At 35.6% G+C, this 19,703-nt stretch overlaps 1 protein-coding gene across 1 annotated transcript in view; it reads left to right on the top strand.

Annotated features, from left to right (window-relative positions):
• SLIT3 (slit guidance ligand 3) overlaps positions 1–19,703 on the top strand; it is a 538,149-nt gene that overhangs the window by 42,225 nt on the left and 476,221 nt on the right. The window contains exon 5 of the mRNA XM_072873643.1: positions 14,050–14,121. Within this exon, the coding sequence (XP_072729744.1) occupies positions 14,050–14,121 (72 nt within the window). The remainder of the gene's footprint in view (positions 1–14,049; positions 14,122–19,703) is intronic.

Here is a 19,703-nt window from a genome sequence, read left to right as displayed (position 1 = left end):
AAAAAAAAAAAAAAATTGGCACCTCTTTTCTGAAGGAAGCCATTAGCAGCTCTGTCAATAGGTCTGCACAGGAGGAATCCAAACACAGCAAAAGTGCAAGAGAGGCAAAGGGCAGCTAGCAAGAAAGCAGGATGCATGCTTCAGTGAATTGGTTTTGGTTTGCATTAGTACATCTGACCAGGGCTACAAAACAAAGAGGTTTATTTTAACAATATGATAATAAACGAGCCTGGTTTCATCAAAAACATTTTCACAGGAGGTCACTGACCTATAAGAACTCATGGAAAAACAAATTTCAGTCTCATTTATGTAGACAAGAGGTTCTGTAACCACAGGATTCTTAAGCTTCTGAAAGTGATGGTTACGAAGCAAATGGAATAATGACACTTGCACTACAATGTAACCGAAATTCAGCTGGAATAGCTGATCAGCATTGAACGTTACATCAGAGGTTTTAAACATTATTCTTTTCTGTGGCTTGCTTGTTTGATTTTAGCAGTTTTTTATACGTGATGAAGATTTATGGGAGTATTTGCTTAAGCAAAACACTTATGGATTTAGCAGTCATTTCTCCAGGATCTGTAGGAAATACTTAAAGGTCTGCGTTACTGTTGGGTAAGAACTTCTGCATTGCTGGTCTGGAAGAATTTGGATGAACTTTGTTTAGCTTAAATAATTTTATCAAAAGAGTTTTGCTGCTTTGAGCTTCCTCATATTAGAAGGGTTATACTGCTTGCTGTCTTAGAAATACCGTAAGTGTTATTGGCTGAATTTCATGTTGTCAAGCACAGCAGTCCTTAAAATAATCCTGTTCCTGAGTGAAACATTGATGATGAATTCAAAGTACTTCACATCTTTTAGTTCTTTCTTGGAGAATATATGAACATGTAGGTCTCGAAGCCTTTCTGTCATTGGTCAGATCAGTACAGTCTTGATCTTGCTTTTCCTCTGGCACAACTCCATTTTAACTGTGTCCGTTGAACTGGAGCTCACCCACAGCTGCAGCCTTCCATATAGAACAGAACAAACTAATTCATGTTGGCTTACAGTTGACTTTATGTTAGTATTATGTTCTCAGTTGCTTAGAGATGATCTCTTCTTCAGATCTTTCTCTTTGTCTCAAGGTGTTATAGTATGAGGATCACAAGAAGAGGAGAGGGTTCTAGGGTTCATGCAGATGTTATGCATATTATGTATACATTTTAATTTTTGATAATTCTGAGTGGGATAGGTGTGATGCACTATATTAGGAATACAAGAGAGAAATGAGAACTGTTAGGTACTGAAGCACTTCAGAAAAACTGACCCCCTGCATTTGGTAACTTGCTGGGAAAGTGGAAGTGGATCAGAGGTAATTAGCACAGAAAATGGGTGTGCTCAATTTTTAGATATGAGCTTCTTTAATGACAATGGATTTTTGTGGCTGGTTACCTATCCCTTGTGGCTTCCTAGTGAGAAACTGTCCTTTGAATGAGTTGTGATAGGTAATTCCCACGGGCTTGTGATAAAGCAGTCACAAGAGCTGCTTTTTCGTTCTCAAATGTAAGTCAAGTGTACAGTGTACTCTTTGTTCCAGTTAATTATTTCCTTATACTCATTCTGTTGGCTTTGGAGGATGCATCCTTTGTTAAGCATCCAGTATGATTTCAGGCAGGAGATGATTCTGCTAGTCTTCCTTTTTTAATAGTTCTGCTTGGCATGTAGCCCCAGGGAGGAAGGAGTAACACATTGCCACAGAAGCATTCTTTACTATATATGGAAAGGTGTGGTGAGCTGGGCTGGTATCGAGTTATTAAAAGAGATCAAATAGGAACAGTGTTCTATTTCTTCTGGTAGAAATTGAAATAATAGTTCTACTTGCAAGTTTTCTTGCTAATTATTCACAGCTATTTCTGACTTCTGGAAATGATTAGTTTGATTAATATAAATTTTTAAGACTTGTCAGCAGGGGCAACGTGGCTTGGAGATGTGCATGCTAAAATTTACTTCTTGCTTTTGTCACAGGGCTTCAGCCTTGACCTGGAGAGGTTACTCTCTGGTGTAAGAAAATGGTTTAACCATGTCTATTTTACTATTACTGCCTTTGCAAAAATTGTATTTAAAAAGTACAAAAAGTATTAAAAGTGGTGGACATCTAGGGGTACTGCAGTAGACTCTTTATGTTCCTTGGATAAAGTCCTATTGTTTTCATGTAGTCTGTGGAGGAATAATGACGAAGTAACTATGTTTTTTCTCATTCTGTATTAGGATTTTGAAGATACAAGAATTGGAAGATTTTGTGTGAATTCCTAAATTTTTTTTTAGATTTGAAATAAGAGAAATTACTAAAAGCATTGCAGAAACTGAAAAACAGACAGCTTCTGCAGAGAGCATCTCTGTGTTTGAGGGCTTATTGATTTTTTTTTTATTTATTTGAATGATAGTTAATAGAAATTGTAAATTCTTGTATGTTAGAGGCTGAGAAGGCAGATATAAACTACCATGCTGCATGAAGGTAACTGGTTTTATAAATATGTTACTGAGTTAAGAGATTGTCCATGGACTTTTGCTTGCTGCTTCTGGATTTACAGGATTTTCTTGTTGTTGACATTGTCGTTAATAAGCACACTCTGATAATTAAGATTCTGTATTCCCTTCTTTAATTATTCAGTATTAACACTTCTGTCCATTTCTGTGTGATATAGAGCGTTGATTTCAGTCTTTAATGCATACATGAATGGTATTAGACCTTTTTGTTTCTTCATGTTGGCTTTGGGAAAACATTGAAATTTAAACCTGTTCCTCATACTTTTTTTGCCTATGTTACTAGTTTGTTCCTAGCCAGAGGAAATCTGTGTGTAATGCTTACATACTGGCTCTGTCCTCCATCTTAATGTCAGATTTTCTCATATGAAGAGATCCTATAAATAAATAAAGGATTCTTATATTGAAAACTGAAAAGTATTATAGAGCTACCAGTTCATATGCTGCTGCTTTGTACAAAGAAATGTAGTCTGCTTCTGATAGAGGGCAGATAATCTTTTTCAGTCTAATGAAAAGTTACTAATAAAGGTTATTACTTCTGACAGCTTTGAAAATGTTAACCAGGACCACCCAGTCTGCTATGTTTGTAATAAGGGATCTTGAAGTTGTAACTGTTGTAAACAGTTTTCTTCAAAAAACAGTCCCTTAGCGACGTGCAGTGGTATCTTGCTCAGTTTTTGGAAAAGCTTCTGTAATAACATGTCACATAAATAAAGAAGTTCATTTATTCCACACCATAATCCTGTAATATGGTTGTACTGTGCTTCATTGTAGGAACCTTATTGAAATTCCATTATATGTTGTCTGGCTTTGTTTCCTAGTGTAGTAATATAAAGAGGTGCTGACAGAAAGTAATGGACAAGGTTGACTTTTTTAATGGGTGCTGTATCGTGACTGTTTTTCCTTACAAAAAGGAAGCAATACAAAGCAAGGGAAGAAGTTACATTAATGACCACAACATATTTCTTGAGGCTAATAGGATTTTCTGATGAAACCATTGAATGAAATTGACTGTGCTCCTGCTTTACTGTTTCCCAAGTCAGTGCTGTTTAAAAGAGAAAACTTAGTAACTCCTTAGAGATCAATAACTCTTGTCTTTCTGTCTGAGTCTCCTGTTATGCATTAATTCATTTTTATTGCTTCTTGGTTACGCCCAAGCTTGTGATGTAACCGCTTCTCCCTTAAAGTAACTCTTAGAAACTACTTCAACTACATCATGTTCCCTGAGGCTGTTCTCCAAGGACAATGCCATAGAGCTCTTAATAACAAAGGGGAAAAAAGCTAGCTTGTTTATTGCCAAAAATGAGACCCAGATGTTTTGAGTGTGAAATAAAATAAATGACCAAACTGGGGAGTGAACCCAAAGTAACTTGGATATTTTCAGGATAGTAAAGGCTGGAGTACCAGGACTGCTCCCTTAGTTTTAACTAACCATTTTAAAAGATTAAAAGCACTGTAATTTTGATTTTCTGTTGGGGAATGAGTTGTATAATAGGTAGCAATGTGAATATAGATGTTAAATCAAATTTGAAAGTTGGTGAACTTGTGTGGAAAGGAATGGAGTGCTACTTATTTCATTACAAATATGCAGTAGTTTGATTTGGTGGTAAAGCTGTCGATGCTCAGTGGAAAAGCAGACACAGAATTTGGAGGCCAATGGTTATCACACACATTCATGGGGTTAAAGCTAGATAATTGCTATATTACAGAAGACAAATGACAGTTTATATCATAACCTGAGTATCAACTTAAATTTCTGGGTGGAATGCATTCAGTACTGTACAAGAATAGTATTAGTAAATATAATACTTCAAGATACATTTTAAATAGAAAATAAAGATGTGTATAAGAGCTTTTTGTTGTGAGATCTTCTAGTAGTAGCTAGGTCCTTTCCTTTTTCTTCCATAGCCATGTAAATTTGGTGATTTCTGCTCATGCCTTGAATATTTGCATGAAGCATGTTTTACTGATGTTACAGTATTCAAAATGTTCAAACCAAGTCAGTAGCATAGTGAGAAATGGAATTGCCTTGGAAAATTGCACAGTTTCCCAGGTTTGAATAAATAACACTTGCATTGCTTTTACATTGGGCTTCTATATAGATTGCATACTCCATGGGAAGGAGGTGAGTGCCTCTCGGAGGCTTTGAAGAGAGCATGGAGGACATTTCTCATGTAGTTACTGGGCATCCCCTCATTGTAACTTTGCAGAAAAGGGCTTTTGGCTTTTCCTTGGTTTCCTTCTTACTCAGAGTAAAACTGTTCTGCAGCTGCAAGAACAAAGCATGAAGCTGAAAATGCTTCTTCTCAAAATACTGGATACAATTGTATTTGATATGATCTGTTCATGTTGCTACTCTCAGACCTACACTAAGCATGTGTTTGTACACCTTGTGTGTAAATAAATGAGAGAAGTCACTACAAAAATAATACCTGAAACCCACCTGTGCTATGTTACAGATTATTAAAAAAATGTATTCACTCACAGAGAAATAGTGATGCATGAGCTGAAAAATATCAAGAAGGAATGGGATTGCATTAAATAGTTCACAAATTTCCAAATTAATTGTACAAGGAATGCATAGGTCTCTGAGATTTAAAATGTTCTTTTACCTATTTATTTGCATTCTGAACCCTGAAATTCTTCTGAACTTTCTGAAGTCTTCCAATGGTGATAAAAGCCTTGAGAAGGAAGGGATATTCTGCATGTAAGGAGCATTATGCTGCATGATTGTTGAAATTGCGTTCTGCTTCATAATTTGCAGTAGCAAAGAATCTGGTTAGATACCTCCTGAAAAAAGATTAAAATGGTTGCAAGTTGAGCAAGTTAAAGACTTTAATACATGTGGCTGAAGTGGCAGATAAAAAAAAATAGTCATTTTACCATAATACAAACTGTCTCCTATGGTGGAAAGGGTAAAGACCTGGGAAGCTGCTGGCTGACTTCTTGCTATGTTAGTTGCGCTTCCATGTGCATCTTGTTCTTTTCCATCTATACTGATCATGCCTTTGATATAGATTAGATATAGCTCCCGTTTGCTTTTCTTGTGAGTGGAACTCCATGAGACAACAGTACCTGAACTGGATGTGACCCTTCCAACGTGTAAACATGAGGGATGCAGCTGAAGTCAGTACCCCAAAGAAAGTTTGCCCTCCAGGAGAACATGACCTCTGGCTTGAAAACAACTTCAAGATTTTCCTATCAAAATTGAGATTCTTTCCTCATCCAGAAGTTATCCAGAAGCCAAGAAAAGGAATAAACCAAAAAGATAATAAAGGTAGAAATAACCCTTGTAAAGTGTAGGTCTTTTCCTCCATTTATTTCATAGAATGGTCCTGATAAATATCTTCAATCTATCTCTAGGGTGGTAGCATTATCTCTTTCCAAGTTCCAGTGGTCGTTTCTTACTCTGTTTTTTAATACTCAGGGGAATCTTAAGAGTTAAGTTTCTCTCCTATCCCAGCTTCAGACAGAGGAAGAAATATTATTAGTCTGGTTGGAGCCAGGAAGGTAGGAATTTCACAGTAACTTCTCCGTTGTTTTTTTTTTTTTAAGGGCCCTTAATAGTCTGTGATTGACGTTGAAGTTGTTTCCCTCTATCCTTTTGCCTTCAGGACATAGGAACCCCCAAAAGGGCAGTAGGCTGAGGGAGGAAGGGGAGAAACTAGCACTTGTTATGTATATGAGCAAAATATTTTTGGGAGGTGAGAGGGAGTGTTTGTCCTTTGTTGAAACAGTGTGTTTGATGCCATATGTGGCTGCTCTATAGAAAATGATAATACACTGGAGGACAAGGTTGCATGTATACTTCTTGTGACTTTTAAAGGTAACAGATTCTATAAATCTGCATTTTAGGCTATCTGAATCATAAAGTAAGAAAATGCAGTTTGTAACATGATAAAGCTGTGATGTGTAGACATTTATGTATTTACATTGTATGAGAACAGAAGTCAGCATGCAATATAACTAGGAGGAGCAAAAGAGCTTATTTGGAGGCATGTGAGCATGTCAGAGTTGGGACACAAGGGCTTTGGCTGAAATAAAATGAGGAGGAAGTAATGTTCATAGAGATATATACAGAGATATATGGATATGCATACATATGCCTATATACACATGTACACATATACCTATCTCTTGATTGCAACTGTAATTATGAATCTTTTACTTTACTCCTTTATGTTCAAATAGTCTTTTTAAGCCTTACATTGGGAACACATTGTATTTGTGCAGCAAGCAAACTTCACAGTCTAAAGAAGCTTTGCAGAAGTGCTTTGAATACAGGCTTAAAATCTACATTTGCATTGTTGAGTATAAATTAAAATTTCTGGTATTGAGTTTAAATTCTTTCCTGATGAAACTGAACAACAGCAACAAAAAAAGTATCAAAAGCCAGAAGATAATGGCCATACTAGCTCAGGCCCAAAGTATGAGTAAGCCAATATCCTGTCTCCTTTTGAAACTGTCTAAGGAAGAGCAAATGAAGAAAAAGCAAATATATAAATTATATTGTGGCAGAGATCACTTGAATTGTCAATTGGGTCTTTGTAATTAATATTACTTAATGTTTGTTGTTTATCTTCTATAACCACATAAACTAGCAACTAATGATATACAATCAGTTGTTACACAATTTAACTGCATGTTGTGTGGGAAAATTAACGCCATTTGTTTTTTGAAGCTACCATAAACAACATTTGATACTTCCAAGTTTTTTCTTGTATTACAAAAGGTGAGAACAACTGTTTCTTATCACCTTTCCTTGCTTCATAATTGTACAGACCTTTAGCATATTCTCCCTCAGCTGTTTTCCTTGTGGGGAGTCTCTGTCTACTTACTTGTTCCAATACGGAAGCTGCTCTGTAACTCTGATCGTCCTTGCCATCTTTCTCTGAACCTTATGAATCCTTTTTGAGGTGGAAATTCCAAAAGTTTTCAGTCTTCAACATGTGGATACACCATGGATTTACATAGAGAAATAATAAAGTTATCCGTTACTCTTCTAATCATTTATAATACATGCTTTATGAATTGCTACAGAGCAGTGAGTTGATGTTTTCATGGGTCTGCTTCCTGAGAAGTGTTCTTCAGGTTGGAGACTGCTGTTGTATGTATGAACTTAAAAATCTGTTTCCTTGCATATCTGTTATATAATTCCTTGCAGGTAAAATTTATGTCATTTTGCCATTTGGGCACTAAATACCATTAGTTTTTTATGGAATTTGTAATCAGCCTTTACTTTGTCACCACCAAATTTTGTCATCCCTTACACCTACAACTTTTCAGGTCACCTATGAGTATGCTGAATAGTTTGGGCCCTCATAGAAGTCCTTTCTGCCTCTGATGGTGACCTTCTTACTCTTTCCAGTTCCAACTGCAGTTGATAATTGTAATATACTCTTGGGCAGATCTAAATATTAGCTGAGTAACAAATTCAGATTACTCCTATGAAGCAGAGTTAAGAGGTTAGAAAGTAGAGGAAGGGTTAAAAATAGTTGGGTTTATGTGCCTGAGTCCAACTTGCAGGCCAGTACCTGTAAAAATCTCGAGTGACTTTAGCTGCAGCATACAGTCCCTGACAATGCTGTGGAAGACTCTGGCTGTCTTTGGGGAAGAATAGGCAAGTCTCTTGGTTTTTAATTTTTTTTTAAATGTTTTTATTTTTTTTCTGATTTCTTGGTCTCTTTTGCAGCTTTTTCTCTCCAAGCTACTTGTGTCTTTTTTTCCCTGTCCATTAAGTAATTTAGTACTGTTTCAGAAAAGTAGCCCTTTTAACCAGACTGTTAACAGCAGGTGAGTCTTTCTCAGTGCGTAGCCCACCAGTTTCTTTTAAAGGTATATTTAGTTATCTTCTTGGAGGTAACCTGTCATTGTATTTGTTTTGTTTCATGCCTATCTTATTTTACATCTGACTTGAAAATAACGTCATGCAATATCCAGAATAATAGTCAACAAGTAACCTGAGGTATATGTCTTACAAAATAATGCTGACATGTCTTGCTGTCTACAATGTTGAAGGAAGGAGTTACTCTTCTTTTAATAAAAGCTCATGGGCGCATGTAGTAAGTATGAAGTCTTGTTATATACAGCTATCATGCAAAACTATTGTGGTGGGTAGAGATATTATGCATATATATGATGTTACAAACATTATTATATATCATGTTACACATTTTATAGAAGTGCTCCTGCAATACCCCAGTACTTCATACACTGAAGTTTGAACTCTGTATTCCTGTATAAGGTGATTAAAAGAGTTGAACCACTTATATGCCTGGTTCTATATGAGGGATTTTCAGAGGATGAAACCATATTGTATCCAAACATAATTAAACTCTAGATAAGCTTATACCCTAGACTGAATTTTTCAGTTTTCTCAGCAATCTTAGTCACAAAAAGCATGCCAGTCATTTATAGTAGTTTCAGAAGAAACAGTAGTTCACTTCTGAAGTTAATTCCTGCATATGGGAATACGGGTTTTTAGCTTTTACCATTTACAGCTTCCCAAACATCTTCCAACAGAAGCATAGGTGAATATACATTTGAGCCTAGTGAGAGGACATTATGCTAGTGTGGTGGTCTTATATGGTTGCTTGGAGGTGATGTATGGACTCCTGGAGGCCCATTGCTTATACATTGAGAACTATTGTACGCAGCTGGTGGTTGGTCAGCTTTTATGGGTCACTTATGGGCACTTGAGGAGCAGACTAACAAAACAGAATGTGCAAAGATGTATTTCCCATGCATAGTAGTGGTTAAAGTAATCTGGAAGATGGAGGGAGTTGCAGTGTATGGAGATTGACTGACTGTACAGTCAGCATGTGTCTGATCAGACTTAAGTTTGACTCAATGCAGGTATTGCCAGAGCTGATATGACTCCTGGAGAGCCCCTCTGCACAGTTCTTCAACTTCCAGGAGGTTTTATTAGTCTGGACTCCATGCTGTGCACATCCAGAGTTGCTTCTGATCCAGCACTGGAGCTAATCTGTTCCATGGCATTAGATGATTATGCATCATTCTTCCCAGTGCTTTGAATTCCCGGAATACTTTGCAAGTCTTATTAGCTGTAAAACATCCAGTTCAAAATACTTCAGAGACTGAACAGCCGCATTCTCATCCAGCAGTCCCAGGTCAAATAACCTGGATCAGATCCTGTCTGGCTCTGCACCCCAGATTCCTTCCTTCCTCTGGGTGTACCTCAATATTAGTATGGTGGTGGTTGGTGCTCTGTGTTTGTACACATCTGCATGCACGTGTGCTGATTGCATGATGGATGTGCTTCTAACAACAGAGAAGAGGACAGATCAAAGACTTTACTTGGTGTGCTGGGAGTCCTAGGTGGTGTTCCCAGTTTGAACAATGCAAAGGATTTGGTGTTACAATCAAAATTTGACTGGTTTTGCTCATGAGAAAAAGTAAATGATACTTTCTTGAATGCTGGTCTACTCTTCAGATTCATAAAAGTGGTATGTTGTTCCTTCATGATGTAGTTAGTTAGTTGCAGTTGCAAAAATGGCTTGGCTTTTAAATCCATTTTCCAGATAACATATCTTGATGTTATTTCTATTTTAAATAAGTCACTAATTTAAAATCAGGAATATCTATATTTGTTAATACAGTGCAGTCACAAGAACAATGTCCACAAAATCATTTTACAAGATTTTGGCTCATTTTGTTTATGATCTTTTTGCAGACCATTTTTATTTTATTGTAAAAATATATGGCTTCACCTTTTCCAAGGTATTTGTTATAAAATCAGAAATACTGTTGTAATTAGAATTAAACACCTGACAGGACAAAATTTAAGCAGTAACCTGATGGTGAAAGGCTCTCATAGGTAACAGGCTTAGGCAAGCACAGGGAATTTCTGTAGCACTCTTTGGGTTGTTTTGTGTGTGAAGGGGCTGCTGCACAAGGGGTTCCTTAAAGTGTGCTCAGCCTGTGCTTTGAAGTTCCCCTTAGGAACAGCTACATTAGAGCTTGCCCTGCCCTTTGCTGGCAGTACTAATGTTTCTTCACCTTGCACTTGGAAGTTTCCTTATTTGTCCTAGAGCTTCCTGATAGGTGAGGATAAAGTGAAGTTCTTGTCAAATGGCGTGTTGGGAACTATTCCACTACGTTTCATTCGTGTTTGGCACTTCTCTGTCAAACTGGAGGAAACAGTGCTTATAAATGACCATTCATAACATTTGCTCTTTTCATTAAATAATTTTTAAACACTTTTGTGTGTCTCTTATGGGATTTAAAAACATCCTGTCTGGTACTTTGATACTGCTGTATTGAGAACTTTCTTAATGGCCTTTCTCTCAAACCCAGGAAGAAAAATAAGAAATGTAACTGGGATTTTTCCTAGGCTATTGTTGGTGTTCTGGCACATAAATGTAAGCATGGTAAATCTATCCTACATCAAGTACGTCTAAGTCTATGTGAGGTGATCTAGTCTTAGGTGAGTATTGCAGTAGGCGTTATTTAAATACAGTAGGTGATGTTCAAAAGAAACAAAATCCTATTCATTCTCTGCGTTCCCCTGAGAATCAAATGACGAATAAAATGACTTTTGGCAGAAATTCCAACTTGAAGTAAATCTTAGGAAGTGATGGAAGTGATGTTTGGAGAGTTCCATAGCTTGAACCAAGACATCAGTAGCTATGGACTCTTCAAATATTTGTTGTTATCTCAGATTCGCTTAGTTATCAATTACTAACGTAGCCTTGGCTTACTAGCTGCAAGCTCTGTTTGTGACAGAAGTACTGTCACCTACAGTATTTTGAGGACAGTATCATGTGCGGTACAGTGCAGGAGCACTAACCTGTGTGGATGAGTTATTTTGAAAATCAAGCTCACATGAGTTAAGGCAAAGGAAGAATGCCATTAAGTTATTGGTCTTGATAGATGGATTCAGCTTGCTTACTGCTGCAGTATAAAAAGACCAACACTTCATTTATAACAATATAAAGTTAAAAATATTAAATAAATTTAGACCATTATGAAATGTTTAGTGCTAGTGAACAGTAGGTCACAATGTGAGCTTTTCAAAAGTGTCCTCGTGTGGACTTTGGTCATATGATGTTTGAAAGAAAACCAATACTAAGGTAATGTCAGGATGAAATCTTAAAATGCTTAGGGCAATTTAAAAGGGCAACTGCTCTTTATCCATCACAGGTAGGGCAGTGTAGGCCTATACAAATAGTAGGAAATCACTTAACATATTTGATCTTCGGATTAATTTGATAATAAGTTAGGGAAAAAATTTTGATGTTAGCTTTTTTCTCTAAGAAGTTGTTTGTGTCACTGCAAATTGTAAATGTTTGACTTCTCAGGTTGCAAACTTTCTAACCTTGAAAATACAATTTTTTGTTACTACATACATTTTCTTGTCTGCTTGTTGGTGTGGAACCTCCTATTCTAGAAACTCAATCTGATTTTGCTTAGTTTCTATGGCTTAAAACAATAAGCATAAACTCAGCACTTGTGAAATCCTTGCAACTAGAGATAAGAATATTATTAAAACAGGTTCCTTGGACATTGCTTTGAGATAAGTCAGATTATTTTGGATTGGCAGTGGATAATTGCATGTACATTGTGAGAGCTGAAATGACGATCAGACAGTAATAAACATCAGACAACTATGTGGAGTTGACGCATTTCACTGGCAGTCTTTTTCATTCTGATTAATAAATTCAACATATTTAGTGTCTCTCAAGAACTAGTGGTAACCTTAATGAATTAGGATGGAACTGAGGAGTGCTAAGACCGGTATTATCATAAGTAATTTTTTTCATTTTATTTCATCCTGCTAAGTAGAGGGACGATTCTAGAATATAAACATGCTTAACTGAAAATACAAATTTGAGGATTAAGTAGCATGTTACTATGAACCTTAAATTAAACAAGATTAAGAATAGGTTTGATTTGCTATAAAAGTGTGAAATTTCACATGAGTAACGGAATCTACTTTAAAATCTTCCTATATACTTTCCCAAATCGAAACTAGTGCTTAGTATCTCTCATGTTCTTGTTTAGTGTTTCATTTACTGGTTTGTTCATTATCTCAGAAATGTAATGAGGTAGTCAGTAAAAGCACTGTGGAATAACGAATTTTTGTATCTGCTTAACTTAGCATGTGGCATGCGTAATGCATAATGTTTAAGTTCTGTAAGCAAGCTTGCAAATGCAGCCTTTGATCTGTTCTAGGTGTCAGAAAGAGAAGTAAATATTCCCCTCTCCCCTATCACCCCTTTATCTTGCAAGACATGTTCATATGGTAGCCATATGAAAACTCTGCCATATGAAAAACCCACCCCATTAGTTTGATCTCTGTGGAAGGCCTTTCAATTAAAAAAAAAATAATCTTGAATTCTGATAGTGAAATTACTCAGTGTGCAAGGAAACTGGAAACCAGATATTGGGTGCTAAGTATCAGTAGGTTTCTAAAAATTCCAGGTGTCTTCTGAGATCAAAACTCTAGCAAAAATAGATCTGGTATCGAAGTTAACTTTTAAAGTAGATTGGGAGCAAAGGAGGCATAAATACAGGCTTATGTAGGAACATATATGAGAAGTCAACTTCCTATTTGGAACAGTGGAGTTGTATGTAATTTGTTTAGGTCAACTTCATTATGTAAATAACATTCATTAGGACTGTGAAAACAAGCGACTTTTTATTGTCAGTTAGACAACAAGAAAAGGGTTGTAGAAAAAGATTGTCTCTTATAAGTAGAACTGCTTTTAGATTTTGCAGGGCTGTCGCGTGTTTTATGAAGGAGAGGAAGCTTATGCTTTTTATAGCTACGAGGCTGGAGTACTTTGTAACAGTTGATTTCTTGCAATTGACAAATTGTGGTCATCAGTGTAAAACTTTGCACAGTGAGTGAGTAAAATGGACTGATGTATAAATATTAAGCAGTTCTCTCAAATGTTTCTGGAAGAATCCTAAAGATTAAGATTCTATTTCAAATCACCATATCGTTGTCTGGTTACCTGTATGTTCATATGTTCTACAACAGTGCTCATATTTTCAAAGTGAAGTTTTAAGAAAATTCTTAAAAAAAAAAAAAAAAATCTTGTGTGTATACTGTAGAAATAATAGCTAATCTGGAAATAATCTTGGTTGGTCAAGTTAATTTACTGTGCCTACATTTTTTAGAAGGAGGGAGAAAATCCAGATACCTCCTGGTAATGATTCCTCAGAGCAGTGAAAGCTGATCATGGGGGCCATATGATTCACTGTCAGTAGGCATCCAGAGGAAAATTAAAGAAAATGTATTTGGGTACTCATCCATATGAAAACATTCAAACTTTCTGGTGACTGTCACTTGACTCCCTACCTGAAGAATCTAGGCAGGTGGCCTACAGATGGCATGAACTGTTTGGCTTGTGTATGAATAACATACATAAATGCATTCTATGCTGAGTTCATAGCATGAGGTTTAATACAATGGGAGTGTCATGAGTTTATGCATAATAGAATAAGCTTCTTAAATTGGAAGATAATCTAATTTTTTTTATTCTATTTGTAACTGTTTAGGCGTCTGAACAAGAATAAATTGCAAGTTCTTCCAGAGCTGCTTTTTCAGAGCACACAGAAGTTAACAAGATTGTAAGTATAATCTGATTTATGTTTCTATTGTATGTTCCTTATTATACAGATTTGCATGTTTGTGTTTTGACTGTGGTGAGAGGTTTAACTTTTGTGATGTTAGAACTGCTAGATAGCAAGGTTTCTTAAGATGATGTGTTATGTTTGCATGTGTGTAGCTGTAATTCAGTAGAGCATAAATATTAGACGGAAGAGAAACCACAATTTTTTTCTGTTCCTGATATATTCACCATGATGATTTCAAGGTGAATTATTTTCAACTCTGTGTAGAGTTATAGAAACCATGGAAAGTGTCAACTTCTCATATCCAGTATAGTCTAGATGTCCACAAGGAGAGACTGCATACTCTTATTTAAAAAACAATCAGTATTATGTTGACATAATACTGATTGTTATAACTTTTTTAGTTTAAAAAATTATCTTTTTAAGTAAGTCAGGGCATTGCCAGGCAGATCAGCAAAGTTATGGCTGCTGTCTTGTCAGTCAGGAAGATGAGGAAATGGGGAGAGGTAAAGAATTTTTAGTCTCCTTGAAATATAAAAACTGTGTTATAAGGTGTTTAGATGGCATCAAGACCAGTTTGAACAGCAAGAGAAGACTAACATGAGCTTGACATCTCTTTTTTTTGGTGGGGGGAGGGAGAGAGTGATGTTAGCACAATGACTGGATGATTTATAAAATATATTTTTTAAAAAAAAAAGGTAATAGAAATAAAATGGATGAGCAGGTGCCTGCACAGTTACTATCAAGAAAAGTCATCTGCCTTTTTAAAGGAGTAGTCAAAAGCTGTTTGAAATTGCTTTCTAGATCCTGCCAAATGTATACTCATGATCCAGTCTGTCTTTTTGAAAGATGTGCTATATGGTAAAACTGGGGGGTTTTTATGCTTGAGTTTATATGTGGAAGAACAGTTCGTAAGATTTATGATTTGGCTAGTGAAATTTTAAAGTTACTATGGGATTGCTGAAAAGTTCCTACATCCATGTGGGGTTTTCATAATTGTTTTAATACAATGCATGAAATTGTTTTAATACAATATTTTAATAATATGCAACCAAACAAACCATTTAGGCAGTGCAGTAAATTTTTTCTTCCTGTGGAAATACAAAACACATGGTGATCGTGAAGATAATTTTTGAATCAGCTGACTATTTAAAAAAAATAGGCTCTTCATTGATGTTTTAAAAGCAGACAAATTGAACAGTGTTGTGCAGCGAGTGATACTGATACAGTTTTGGAGAATTTCTGTAATGAACTTTGCCCAAACTTGCTCATGAAAAACTGTACAAGTGAATTACATTCTTCTGGAGATTTTTTTTAAAAAAATATATATATATATAAATAATTACAAACTATAGCTGTCTTTTAATCCCAAAATCTGCTTGAAAAATCTTTGTTGGATTTGTTTTTGCAAACTTTGTCTCAGCGTTTGAATCCACTGGAAAATATTTGCCTAATGGATTTGCTAGGGCTGAGTGATTTGGTTGTATTTCCTAATGTTCTTTGCATGTTTTTGAAATACTGTATCTTGAAACTCCTCTTGAGTATAAAGCATGAGCTGGTACTTACTTGCAGATACCATTATCTGGTTTCCAGAAGATGGCTGTGGTATTTATTTCATAGAAGAGTTGCTTCATGTAGGTTGACTGTCTAAGGAAATGGTGGTGCTTTCAAGATAAAAAATTTTTTATAGAGTTTACGTGTATCCACTAACACAAATTCCAGTTTAACATGTTGAACCTTCCTCTGTGAGTGGTTGCATTGTACATGGCTATCATTAGGCTGAAAGGAACTTTCTGGTAATTTGTGGTTTTGAGGGAAGGTTGTGTATGTTGGTAACTTGTGTGCATCTGTCTCAAGGAACCTTGCACGAAGAAACTAAGTGAACCTAATTGAGGCTTTTCAATACCAGAGTGTGTATTTTTTAGTAGATCATGTAATCATGATACATTATAGTCCTTAACAGCAAGGGTAATAATTTTGGTTTTAGAATATAAAGATTGTAATAAAATGACAAAATAGAATGATTAATATGAATGCTGTATTCTGTAATGCCTCCCAATGGATATTGTCGAAATATTTGTCTTTATTCACTGACATTCATTCAAAGTCTTGCTTACTGTTTAATAGTGCTTTAGATAGATTACTTTAGCAGTGTTTGTCAGTAGAAACTTGCTTTTTCTTTTGAAGACACAAGTGTTATATAAATATAGTGAATATTTTAAGGAAATAAATCTTAGCTAAGTGAACTGTTATGATTCCAAATGCAGTTTGGTTGTATGTTTTTTCAGTGATGGGATAAGAACGAGAAATTTGCTACCTACTAGAATTTGTAAAAATATGCACACACACACACATATATATTTATACTTTGAGGAAAAATAAAAATATGTGTCCAAGAAGGTTACTTTCTTTTTTTTTTTGTGTTACCGTCTTGGTCTGACTGCTAGTAGATTTCAGAGTTGTTCTTTCTCACTTCTGTTATGACTTGTCTTAAATCCAACAGTGCCAGTCTACTTTGTTCACAACTGGTTTTCTGGGTAAAATGCTTCAATGAAGAGGCATGATGCTTGCATTCCTCTCCTGCAGCTGCTCTGACCTAGCCTTTCAAGAAGAAAGCATAGCTGAGAAAGTGATGAAAGGGAAGAAAAGAAGTGAAGCAAAAATTGATAAGAGGGACTGATACATGGGTGACGTAAATTCTGTGGAATTTATGATGAGTGAATTAAAATGAACATTTAAAAGTGTAGATAATACTGATCTTAATTTTTATTTTCCATAGTACAGGCATATTATTTCTGCTGCCATATTTTCAGACTGTTGACTCTGGGCTATTAAGCTATGAGTCAATTATTTTATTCTTTTTTAATAGTTATAATCCTGATAAACTAGAAAGTCCAAAATTGAGTATTTTAATTGTTAAGATCAAATGATGCAAAATTTTAAGAGCTAAATATTGCCATGTAGTATACCCAAACCAGAAAATTTGCTTTTATTTGTTGAAAACAAGGAGCTCATAGTCTTGTCCACATAGCAAATACAGATGAAATCAGCAGTGATTCTTACAGACTCTCTCTTTAGCAGGCATGCATTGCACCATAACAGTCTACAACTCTGTTAATGAAGATCCAGACTCAATTTTTTAAAAATATAGAACTAAACACAATGGTGACATTTTAAGTTTGATAACTTGATAATAGTGTGAAAGCTGGGCATACTTATTAGCATCAGTAGAATTTGGTGGAGACGGAGTGACTGACCTGCTTAAACATGCAGGAATTTTGTGCACTGGAGGGTTTCAGGGAAGACCTGTTAATATTTCAGGAATAGTTAAAGGTTGTAAAACAAATGTGAATACTTTTCTCAGTATTCTGTCAGCTGGGCTGAAATCTGCCTGTCAGTTTCCTAAAGGAACAAACTTATTAATGTAGTTCAGTATCAGCAGAGTCTCTTCAGTCTTGTTGCTGCTGGAAATTGAAATGTAGAACATTAGGTTTTCCTGTCACTGATGTGCTTGAAAAGCTAGAGAACAAACCTGTTTGACGATGTTGGGTTCTTCTCTTGTTTCATATCCACGCTGTCTGCATAGTTTGGGACAGCTATGCTGTTGTCCCCGATGGTTTCCTTGTTTGTCACTGTAGAGTACTTACGTCAGGGCACTGTGCATTTTCACTGAAATGCAGTCTTTCTAATAACTAATAAAATTTAATTTAGACTGCTTCTCAGATTATAACTACTTCCTCAATCAATCACTTAGCTCCAGGTACCTTTGCCTTTTTTTTTCTCCAACCCTCTCCTGAAATGCCGAGCTACAGGATATCCTTGCATCTCTTACAGTGCTGCTTAGACTTTGTTGTCACATCTGGTTGATATTAGAAGCAGGAATATATATATAAGGGAATAAATCTTAGATGGAATGTGAAACGTCCCATGAAACGAGTTTCTCATAAGGTTTTGAACCTTTTCTTCTAGAAAGAGTGGCTTTGAGACTCGTGGATTTTGTTTGCATTAGTTTAGATAAGAGTTTTAGGTTTAAATTGGATGGTGAATGAACCCTTGATTGGATTCTGTAGTGGAAATGTTTGCCATTGCTTTGCCTTGATTTCCTAGGTTTTAAAGCTTCTTAAATGTTTTATCTGGGATAAATAATTAAGTATCTAATAATTCAAACTTCAGGCACTTTTAATGAGAACTGAATCAAGGAAAAGGCACTTTTAATAAATAGAGAAATGGAAACAATAAAGATATTTTTTGTATTGTTTCAGATATTATTTACTAATATCTAGCCATAAAGAAAAGGTAATATTAATCTTAATACAAGTGATTAAATGCACAGAAAAAAGTATAATGAACCAAAACATGTAATTTAACAGCTATAAAATCAGATTTTGATCCCAAGATAATTATTTTCTAATATCCAAAACAACTTGTGAAATTTATCAGCAAAGATTGTAAACATAGCTTTGTGCATGCTGGAATCACGAGTTTCCTTCGTGTGCACAGATGATATATAAAATGATCATAGTGTATCTGCTTTTTTGGGTTTGGTGCTGAGTCCTCACTGATAGCCTTACACAATAGGATTAACTTTTGATTAGGCCTACTTGCTAAGCATCTGCCTGGACCAAAGTTTAGTTAGTTCGAACAGGAGGACTGCATCCGTGACAGTCACCTAGAGCAGACTGGTGCTGATGTCCTGATGGCTTTCAAATATCTCCAGGAATAGTGGTTCCATAACTGCCCTGGGCAACCTGTACCAGTGCTGAGTCACCCTCACAGTAAAAAAAAGTGTTTCTTTCTGTTCAGGCAGAAACAGGAAACTGTTTTGTTGCATATGTGTACGATATGTCGTGCCAAATAACTCATGTAGTGAAGCAAAATGAATTTTAGACAGAAGAAAACATTTTGCAGTAAATGCATTATGAACAAAGCTCAGATGCTGTTGTTTGATTTCTTAGCTTGGGGTCATGCACCTTCAGTCATGAAAACATAAGATTTTTATAAGTCTTATAGTTTCCTATTGATGTATGTATCTCTTAATTGTAAATTAATGTTTCCCAGGGAGATGACAGTGACTATCAGTAATTACGTTTTGCTTTTTATAGTGCTACTCAAACATTAATTAGGTAATACGTCACTGAAACAAAATGGAAAGAGAAGCGTATCACTTCACTGTTCAAAGACGGAATAATAAAAAAGAATCAAATGGGGAAAAGGGGCTACTTAGCTAACTGCGAAAACGATATGGGGAATCTTGTGCTCATCCCACTACATCATGCTATTCCTTTAGGTTAATGGTTGTGAGGAATTATCTGGCATCTGCCTCCATATAGAAGTGCTGCTTTTGGAAGGATGAAAGAGGATAATACGTGAAACTTTGTTAGCTTGCACTGATCCACTGTCATTTGTAATGAAATTTAATTTGTGTTTTATCTGATTATATTTAACTTACTTTTAAAATTTTTTTTTCCTGAAATAAGAAAAATATGTACCTCCCATTTTGTTTATAATTTATTTAAAGCACTGATATGAATCTCATCTGTTTTTTATGACCACAGCTATACATTGTAGTAGATCATCTA

The sequence above is a fragment of the Ciconia boyciana genome, chromosome 9 (genome assembly GCF_034638445.1).
Source record: "Ciconia boyciana chromosome 9, ASM3463844v1, whole genome shotgun sequence".
In the NCBI taxonomy this organism is placed as follows: domain Eukaryota; kingdom Metazoa; phylum Chordata; class Aves; order Ciconiiformes; family Ciconiidae; genus Ciconia; species Ciconia boyciana.
This window is presented reverse-complemented; position numbering and strand designations above follow the sequence as displayed.